Genomic DNA, 10,663 nt, shown 5'->3' with positions numbered 1-10,663 from the left:
TCTTCTGTGAAAATGATAAACGATCACTAAAAGTACCATGATCACCACCTTATTCAAGTGGAAAACAGATGGCCTGATTTCGTTCCAGGCTTAAAAAGAAACAACGTATTCAGGCTCAAAGTTCAAAACAAACTTTTATTGAAACCAAAGCTGAAGTACAGTACATGCCCCAGACTGACTGAGTATAAGATCAGTATTCTTGCTTTGTGAGATCAAGGCAAATGATGTAAACCTTAACACTGAAAAGAGTCTGGGGGTTGCACAGTTCACCCTTTTTCCTTTTGGTGTAAAAAAATACCTTGTCCCACAACAAACTACACTCGAGAGACCCAGAGGCACCGCCTGACCAAGATGGAAACAAGTTCTTCATCACGGTTTTGGTGCAGACTCAATGAAACTCATGCACTTGCTCCTTTTTGGACATTGTGGAACTTGCAAAAAGATAGACATGGGTTCAAAGTGACATGTGCATAGATCTGTTCAAGGAATTCTTATACTGGGTGAAAGAAGGAAAAAAGGGTTTAAAAATAAAAATCATGGGTGGACTCATTCATACACAACAGCATGATTAAGGCTGAGGATCAAGTATAGTAACTAAAGCCCTCTTCAGACCTGGTATTAACAACCGCCCTCTCACCTCCGGCCCTCTGGAGCTTTGTGCACCGTGGTTTCCATATTTTAGGTTCATAAAATGTACCCGATATCCAATCATGTTACACAAGTACCACTGTCATGCAGAAAAAAACAACACACCTCTGTAAGTAACCGTTTTTTTTCCTTAGCCTTCTCACGTTTCTGCAACAGGCTAAATAATGTATGATTTAGAAGACGACTGAAATATATACACACCCACAGCAACAGCATGAAAATATGTACTTTTGTAAATGCCAATGGAAATTATGCACATGTTTCAGGGCTGGGCAATATATACGATATTGAGATACAAGACTAAGTATCTTAATATGACACAAATGTGTTTTCCTGGTTTTAGAAGCTGCATTACAGTGAAAAAAGTGATGTAATAAAACAGACTATTCTATTACCGGTATTTATTTATCCCACTTTATCATTTGATCCATAGAGCTGAAAAACTAATTTTGTCAATATTTTGTTAAAGCACTAATTGGCAACCGTATAATATCGATTTGGTCAAAAATATTATCTTTGATTTTCTCCATATCGCCCAGCCCTAATGTGTTTAATTGTATATTGCGCAGGAATGTGAGATCCGATCATAAGTGGCCACTAGAGACTCATCTGAGAGCTGTCCACTTGTGATCGGATCACTCACAACGGAGGTTAACGGCAGGTCTGAACAGGGCCTGTACGATGGCCAAAATATTAAATACTCATCATCTCAGTGCTACTAAACCACTGAACCTTTAAGTCCAGACGGCTGACGAGTAACAACTTCCCCATAAATGTGTGGCACCTTTGATGGTGGCTTATTCTGATCCCTTTGCTTAAAAAGTAGAAAACTATTAAAGTGGAATATGCGCCAAAATGGCTGCAGATAGTTAATAAAATGTTAATACAAGGATGCGGTCTCACACACACACGCGCGCACACGCTCGCACACAAAAAATAAAAACCATAACGCATCATTGACAATATAGTGTTTAGATTTAAAAATACTGTTAAAAGGGAGAAGCTTGCACTTGAAATGATGACATTTCAGCCATTTAATGTTTGCAAAATGAAAGAAAAGGCTAAAGTGAGAGTCAGTTTTAGGAAGAAGTTTGCATGCCGACACTCTGAATCTACACTATTTGGCTCAATAACATACAAGTACAGACTCAAAAGTTAACTATTCATTATTTGATCACGTTTTGATAATGGCACCATTAAGTTCTAGTGTGAGAATAACCACCAACGATGTAGCTTATGAAACTGAAATCATGTGTAACAGATATTAATGGCTGTGCTAAAAATAAAAATCCATGAGAACATTATTGTGAAAAACTCCAGAGTGCCACCGATCCCATGAGAACTGGTTTTACAATACTGCTTAAAATCCCTTTGTTTGTCCTGTCAGTTTTTACCTGAACGTGAACAAACTTATATAGAGGCAAAAAATATTAATAATAACAATAGAGCTGCACCAATGTGACGTCTCTGGCATACTCTGATATGGTTTGATGATATGTATGTAGTGTAAATCATGTCCAGTGCAGCCCTGCTTTACACTTGGACATACTCGTAACTCACTGAAATGATCTTCTCCTTTACTGTGAAAGTCTCGGTCCAGAAAACCCGGTCGCTTCGCCGCTTCCATCCGTCGACTGGGAGGAAACACCGGTTTCCAAGGTAACAATTAAGCTGCGGAGTCAGGTGTCAATGCTTCTCAGGCATGTGCCATCTCAAAGTCACTTAAAAAATAAGAAATAAAAAAAGGAACAATAAGCCAGTAAGGAGAAGCTGTCGTTGCCACCGTTTGGGCGGTGCAGGTAGAGCAGCCGTCAACGGCTGAGGGAGGGGCTATCTGAGTCCGGCCCTCGAGGTCATCCACTCAAGGCCTTGGCACAATCTGGAAAAAACAATGAAGATGTGTCAGTGGACAAACAATCCTTCAGAAGGCACATTTCAAGGATGATTCAGTGGCCTTAATAAACGTCAGTTTTTGTCCCTGGCTCTAGAAAATATTTACAATAAACTCATGATGGGAGGATAAAGCTCAATTAGGCTTTCTTCTGGTCTGTGCTGAGGAGAAATGAGAAGCTTCAGGCTTTAAACTCAGCACACACAGTGACATCTGGTGGTGGTTAACAGAACTCAGGGCAGCCCTTTAAGACTGGCTTCAACACCTAGGTTCATGAGCCTTCACGTCCTATGGAATATATGGTAAATACGCAAGGCCGACTTGAAAATTGCACATGAACACCCCCTCACGTGGTAATTTCCACGGGGGAGCTCGTTGAATATTTTGTTGCACGAGTTGCTGAGATGAGATAACCTTTGACCTTTTCAACATGGCAGAACACAACAGCCGTGAATGTTAAGCACCGCACACTGTTAAACGTTTTCTGATGCGGTTAGCGAGTAGTTTTTGTAGCCTCTACAATGTTGTGGCACGGACAATCTCAATATCATGTGTTAACACTTAGTTTCCTTTTTAAAAAATACCGTTATTGTTTGGTTAACCTACTCAGAGCAGATGTCTGTGGGTCCCACATGTTTCATTTCACTACGACAACAAAAGCACTTGAACACAACGCACTGGTAATTTCCAGTTCACAAATGGAAAGGAGCATCTTTTCCACAGCGCGTGAAGGCAGCATCAATGTCAAAGGTGTGAAATTAAAGTCCAAGACACCCACTTGTTATTCATTATTATAATTGCACTGTCGTGATTTGCTGCTCTGTGTGCCTTGAATTGCCCCCCGGGGACAAATAAAGTTTTTTGAATTGAATTGAATTGAATTGAATTAAAAGGTTCATACTTGTATTTGGTGTTTCCATTAATATAATAAAATGTGTTTATGTTCAAAAAACACATTTGTTTTCTCATACTTTGTCTGAGTATTCACCCCCTGTCTGTCTCTTTAAGAACCTCTCTCGAATAGACCCAGTCTGCTCTGATTGGTCAGTGTTTACGGGTCTAACTGCACTGTAGCAGCACTTTCCATTTATACATACATATATATATATATATTATAACTGTGACATCACAAATGTACAGAAGTCCTGATGGCTTGTTTAAGGTCAGTTTCTGAATATGGGCTGTGTACTTTTATCTGTGGAGTATTTTGATACTTTCACAGTATAGCACCTCAACCTGCTTAATAATCAGAAAATACATGAAAATATCACTTTTACAACATGGGACCCTTAAATCTATTATACGTTTGTTCACAAGTGGTGCTGTAAATGCATTATTATGGAATACTCTACAATAAAATAAGTTGAAGTGACAATGTAGTGTAGTCCACTGTTGGCTCATGTGTCTTCGGGGTTGATATCTATGGGACATCTTACATGAATCACAACGTGATGTGACTTAAGAAACATATTGATTAAAATGTTCCTTTCTGCTTCCACATTATGACAAAACATCTGAATCCATTAATCTATACATTTACTATTCTTTTCTATTTACTCTCATTGTTTAAAGGAAACATGATATTGATTAGAGTTAGATCAGACGTACGGATTACCTTGATGGAATCTCATCAGTGTCTAATCATTGAATTATCACACACACACACACACACACACACACACACACACACACACACACACACACACACACACACACACGCACACGCACACGCACACGCACACACACGCGCACACGCCGCTCACCCCTCTCCTGTAAGTGCACAGCAGGATTGTATGTGCCAGGGGTGGTCTTTGATGGAGCTCAGGGTGAGGTATTTGGAGATCTCCGCTGCAGACATACAGTCCTTCATATCCTGCTTATTGGCAAATATCAACACAGCTGCTTTCCGCAGGTCCTGAGGGGAGAGACCAAAGAACAATGACACCATGACCACGCTCCATACCACCTATTGAAGCTCAAAACAATGTAGCAGAGGGGAAAGGGCTTTCCTTGACAGAAAATCACAGTCAGAGTCTGCTTCCTTATAAAGATGAGTTAAGACGGGTGTTTCACCTCGTGAGCCAACATCCTGTAGAGTTCCTCTTTAGAGATGGCCAGCCTCTCTCTGTCTGTGCTGTCCACCACCAGTATGATGAACTGCAGAGTAGCAGGGGAAAAAAAATCACACACACTGACCTATTTTCAAAAAAAACATTACAGCAATTAAATGCAACACAGCGGGTGGGCATTTCCGGGCCAAGGGCCTCACAATGGACACTGGTGACTGCTATGTTAATAAGCCGTTTATGAATGAGAGAGAGCGACCCCGTATGACAAAAGACCAAAGGCACGTTAATGTTGGGGAGATGTGAGAGACGCCATTTAAACCAAACGACCCAGGAAAAGGGTCCTCCAACACGCCTGTGACCCAAATCACACAGCGAGGCGTCTACATGAGCCCAACACTGTGGAATCCGAGAGCGAAGTTACCATAGTGACCGTTTTCAACACATCTACTATTTTCTCAGTTAATCGATTCACCTTTTAGACAAAAAATGTTTTTAAAATAGCAAAAGAATTTAGATCTACAATGCTTGTTTTGTCCAGGGTTACAGTCAGGGTTCCTACCCCTTTTCCAAAGACAAATTCAAGCAGCAAGTTTTTCTAGGTGCATTTTCATGTATTTCCAGCACCTTAAAGCTGTGGTAAATTACAGATTTGTATACAGTGCAATACTCTGTACCCAATGTACTTATTATTGCACTTGTTCATCACATTTAATTAGATGTTATTGTCCTATAACAACCAACATGTTTCCAGACAGCGTTCTACAGAAGGTCGACAAATAAAAGGAAAACTAACCCGACTAACAGATCACAGACTATTCACGTACACTGGGCACGGGCACCCAGGTGTAAGGCTGATAACGCCGCTGGACACAGGAATGGATGCAAATATTATAATAAGTTGCATCTTGTGCAAATAGGCAGTAGTGACATTATAAAACTGAGAGTTTAACAGCACAACAGCTGCTAGCATAGACAACGAGGGTGAGACACAATTGGTTATCTACGTTGAATCAAACACCGGTAGTCAAGGCTCACTGATAAGACTTTGGTGTAAAACACGGGTGTCTGCTTCCAAAAGTCTCCGTTTTAAAACTAAAACGTATCAGTGTGGATGTGACCTAATCATTTCAGCACAGATGTAAGAGAGCAAGAGTCAGGTCATGTGTGAATGGGGTCAAACCCACGCTGAATATCCTGTGTCGTGGCAGATGTAACATGGGAGAAGTTTAATTCATGTGGAGAGAGAGAGGGGGCTCTCTTTAGGACACATCTGCCTCCACGACTCTCCCGTTCTTCTTCTCCTTTCTCCAGAACACTGCGGAGGCTGACCCTCGCATTGCTTTTCAGACAGGCCCCTTTGTGAAAAGGGTGACCTCTGACTTGGGCGGCCCCTGCTGCCGTCTATGCTCTGAACAAACACGCCAGCTGCCGCGCTCAGGAAAGAGAAGCCTGCCTCTGGACAATACTTCTGTTTCACCTCATCTGCTAGAAAAGTAGTACACAGTGTACAATCTGTGCTGCTTGTGTTTCTAACCTCTGTATTGGAGTAGTAGGTGTTCCAGGAGGACCTGAGAGACTCCTGCCCGCCTATATCCCACATCAGAAAGTGAGTGTTCTTCACCACTATTTCTTCCACGTTGCTTCCGATGGTGGGAGACGTGTGGACGACCTCATTCATCAGACTTGATAAAAACAGAATCATAAAGGGAGTTTGTGCTGCGGTAAAGCAAAGTAAAAGCAGGTCCCAACTGTAAATTTCCCCCCTGGGATTATTAAAGTATTTCTGATAAGTACTTACAATTGGTAGAGGATGGTGGTTTTCCCTGCGTTATCTAGTCCGACGATTATCACCTTGTGCTCTGCAAAAACCAACACAGTAAAACTTCAACATTGTTATCAAGAACACACACTGTCACTGTAAAAGCAATAAGTGGCCATGAGTATGTCTTAAAGCATATCTGCTCTACACAATGCATTCATGTCATTCATTGCTGCTCCATTCAAAAGCATATAGGCTATTTCAAAACTTCCTGACCTCTCCCCCCCCCCCCCCCAGAAAAGCTGAAACTACAGGGACTCTTTCCATTCATAAAAACCACCAAGCAAAAGTTTGCAACAGTGACGGCTTTGACGGCCGTGCAGCAGACAAACATAACAGACCAAACGCAGAATCGGGGCTGACACAGACATGCCAAAATTTGAATACTTTAGTGTTTTGACTTTTCCGCCCTTCTGAGGCCTCTGGCAGCGGAGGGGGAAGGAAGTCTGGTCAGAGGTCTTGCAGTTCTTGTGACAGCATCTTTGCTCCGGACAAGGTTTGGAGGATGTTTCATGTCTATTGCTTCCTTAAAGAGAAGCTACACTGTGAAGACCCTGACAGCACGCACAACTAAAGTGATTCTGGTCAATACATTCACCACATCCAAATGTCAAACACCTTTTTCGACAACTCTTCAGTAAACAATTTAATGGAAATAACTTTTCTTCTGCAGGGGAATGTTTTACTCCAGCACAGCTAACCCAAGATTGAGTCAGATTTATTTCAAATGCTACCGAGAACAAACTTTTTTTTCCAGTGGATTACACGAAAAATTGCCGTCTTAGCAGGAAACTGACTGCAGATTTATAAAAGCAAAAATATTGACAATATTGAAAATATATTGCAAAGCTGCATGTAAGTGTCTTGAACATCCATGCTTCCGTCTTCTACCACAAAACGGAGCGCTTTTTCCAGAGATGACATGGCAACATCAGGCTTTCTGTAGCCCACAATGCAACATGAGGTTTGAGAAAAGAATAAAAATGCTTAAAAATAACACTGAGACCCATTTAAAGTGAAATGACACAATTGCCGGCAGCACCAGTACTTGTGCTCTTATGAACTACTTTTCAGGAGATCTAATTATGGTGTTGATTACATGTAATTATCTTCGACACCGTTGCTTACAAATGCCACTCAAGACTTTTCCTGTAATCTCTTAAAAGTGAATGAAACTTGACACCAGGGACAGTGTAATCCAGAACTAGGGAATTAAATCAGCAGCTGCCTCTCTGCTACCCTCGGGCCATGGCAACAACGCAGCACAGGCCAAAGTTATTTAGACAAGAGGGTGTCGTACAAGTTCAAATAATAACCAGTGCAGTAGAATATTAAAATGCTCAGTTAATCCTTTAGCTCAGCGTGCAATAAGATACCCTTTATTACTTCAGCTCAAAAACCCTCTTTTCCCTACAGAAAACAAATAATACTCAGGCGTTGGAAGAAAACTGCTATACCGAACCCGTATAATGTAGTTGAACACTCAATTATTACCTTACATCCGATTAAAGAAGACTCAAAAAAATATATAGCTTGAAATAATCAGACAAACATTTTCCACCCTTATAATATTTCACAGTACACACAAGAGTGAGGTATTCTGGGTGATAGTGAGGGATCATTTAGGCTCTTTCACACCTTCTCTCCTGACTTTATTTAATGGTTATTATTGTTCCTTTGTTTTGCACTTTATGACATGAAATAAATGATCCTTGAAGAGAACATGCACATTCAACATCTTTCTAGAGAGATGGGGGAAAGTTGTGTAGCCTAATGTGATGCTGTACTGGAAAGTGAGCTCAAACTGACTGACAACTGGATGAATAGCTCTTGCAGGCTTAGTGTGACTCAAGTTAATCGTGTTGGTTGACAGATTAACTATGAGAGCGGTTGATAAAGACAGGGGAATGTTCCTTTAAATCGTTGCTTTTACATGTGAGTCAAAACAAAAACAAAAGCCAGCTCAGGTGGAAGAAGTCAAAAACACATCAAGAAATGTAGATCATTTTATTCAATTAAATGAATATAAAAGAACGTGTATTTTGTAAGATACTCATGTAAAAAATGTAATAAGTAAATAAATAAAAGTCATAGGAAGTCTCAATAAATAAATGCATAAAAACACAGGAACAAATGAATGCATAAATAAATAAATTAATGAATGCATTATATTTATTTCTACATTTCTGCTCACCTACATTGATTTATTTCTGAGTTTCTGTGCCCATGTGTGAATGCGGTAAGAGGTCCCGTGGATTCATCCATTTATTTCTTTATTTATTGGGACTTAAGGCAACTTTAGCCCTCCATAGTTAACTAACCAACAACGAAAAATGGAGAAGGGGTGGGATTAAAAAAAATAAATAAATAAATGTCTTTTTAAAAGTATTTGTTCTTCGTGTATCTCTATTCTTACTAGTTGTGTAATATTTCAATGATCTGTTTTCTCTTTTACATGTTTGAAATAAAAACCAGTCGAGCCCCAGTGAGGTGTAGCGAGATAATTCACCCCCGTGTTATTATGGCTCTCTTGCTGCTCACTTTATGCTAACGGGGCTAACAGTTATTACCCTCGGTTGAGTTAACGTTTCCCCGACACCCACCTTGGTTACAGAAGAAGCTCCACAGTTTGGCGAAGATGAGGCCCATTGTTCGGGGATAAAGTCCGTCCGTTTACACCGCCCCGAGCTTCTCTCCACTCTCTCAAGTCCACACCGTAAGACCCGCGGCTAGCTCACATTAGCTGGATGATCTCTTGTCCGCAAAACACCTCACCGACCCTTTGAACGCCGACTCCATGCGCTCCGGTTACGGGTAAAAACGTACCTAACGCGGGGGTAAAATGCTGTACGGTAACACAGATGTGATGACTTATTATCGAGCGGTTCGGCTCAACGTTAAACCCCCACACAAACCGTATAAGCACAGTGTGATAAGTGTGCGGCACTGTGTTGACTCTGCTCCGCTCCGGTGGCTGCTGGCAGTGGTTCGCTCTGAAGAAAAGCAACCCCAGCTACTCTGTTCTCTTTCCGGTGACGTAATGACGTCGTGCGTGTTACGCTTTGGCCTTTTTTTGTTAGAAGCTTTGAAAAACAACAGTTTTATAACGAGTGAGGCGAGGCGTTTAAATGTGAAGGACTAAACAGTCTCAATAAATAGGTACATTAATGCATACATTTTTAAATAAATAAATACAGAAATAAATAAATGCTGAAATATATAAACACATGTATGAGTAAATGGGACCTCCAACCTAATTTAACATATGGACTCAGAATTACAGAAAGAAATAAACGTAGGGGAAGAAAAATGTAGAAATAAATGTAAAGCATTTAAATATTCTTTTATTTTTTTTATTCATGTATTTATTTAGTCTTTTATTTATACATTTATTTATTCATTCAGTCATATCAGCATTTATTTGTTTGTTTATTTCTGTATTTATTTATTTATATAAATATACCAACAATTGACATATATAATGATTATGTTTTCCTAATTAATTTGTGGTACTTATTGTAAACCCTTACTAGATAGCACACACAGTACAACATAAATTACTCAGTTGTTTAATTTAATTTATTTTCACCCTGCAGACAAATACAATTGATTGTGTATTGGGTGTTTAACTTTTATGATTTATCTGTTTTCTTTTTAATAGACAAAATCGGAATTTTGTTAAAATGGTAGCACATTTTTTTATTATTTCAATGGATTGTCAGAATCAGAATCAGGTTTATTGCCAACTGGGTTGTCACTTAAGGAATTTGTTTGGTGCATACAATAAATATAAACATAAATATTAAGAGAAAGATTAAAAAAAATAAAAGCCCGATTTTGCAACAGTCAAGAACCTAAATATAGAACAGAAAAAGGACAATACAGATGTGAAAAAATATATAACAAATGTGTACAATATAACTGTTTTAGAATTGGAAAGCTATACAGTTATGTGCAGAATATTCAAACATGTTTATCAGTGGATGTGCAAAAGTTCACAGTATAGATATTTGTTTATTAGTGCACTGTCACACAGTAAGGTGACAGATTACACAAACAGAGATGTAACAGAAGACAACAAAGCACAAAACAGTAAGCTATAACAAAAAGAGATGATTTATGCTTTGGTTCAGATTTTTGAGTTGTTGTTTGTTGAGTGGGGATATTGTATGTGTTTGTGTGCACCATTTTGTTTGGAGTCCCCCTAGTCTGCATGTATGAGCAGAATATAACCTG

General features: G+C 39.7%; 1 protein-coding gene across 1 annotated transcript; it reads right to left on the bottom strand.

Annotated features, from left to right (window-relative positions):
- Nucleotides 1-156: 156 nt before the first annotated feature.
- arl8 (ADP-ribosylation factor-like 8) lies at nucleotides 157-9,373 on the bottom strand. The gene is made up of 6 exons (XM_083936297.1): nucleotides 9,031-9,373; nucleotides 6,407-6,467; nucleotides 6,143-6,290; nucleotides 4,613-4,696; nucleotides 4,303-4,454; nucleotides 157-2,527 (listed from the first exon to the last, which is right to left on the bottom strand). The coding sequence occupies exons 1-6, from the start codon at nucleotides 9,074-9,076 to the stop codon at nucleotides 2,479-2,481; spliced, it is 540 nt and encodes a 179-aa protein (XP_083792423.1). The 5' UTR covers nucleotides 9,077-9,373; the 3' UTR covers nucleotides 157-2,478.
- Between the last annotated feature and the right edge of the window lie 1,290 nt (nucleotides 9,374-10,663).

This window comes from Echiichthys vipera (assembly GCF_963691815.1).
Source record: "Echiichthys vipera genome assembly, chromosome: 21".
Lineage (NCBI taxonomy): Eukaryota > Metazoa > Chordata > Actinopteri > Perciformes > Trachinidae > Echiichthys > Echiichthys vipera.
Note: the sequence above shows the minus strand (reverse complement) of the source record. Positions and strands in the feature narration are given on the sequence as shown.

Coding starts and splice junctions, on each gene's coding strand:
- arl8 (XM_083936297.1), bottom strand. CDS start 9,076: ATGGGCCTCATCTTCGCCAAACTGTGGAGCTTCTTCTGTAACCAAG. Junction 4,697..6,142: donor CCTACTACTCCAATACAGAG/GTTAGAAACACA, acceptor GCTACTCTGCAG/TTCATCATACTGGTGGTGGA. Junction 4,455..4,612: donor ACAGGATGTTGGCTCACGAG/GTGAAACACCCG, acceptor CTCTCCCCTCAG/GACCTGCGGAAAGCAGCTGT.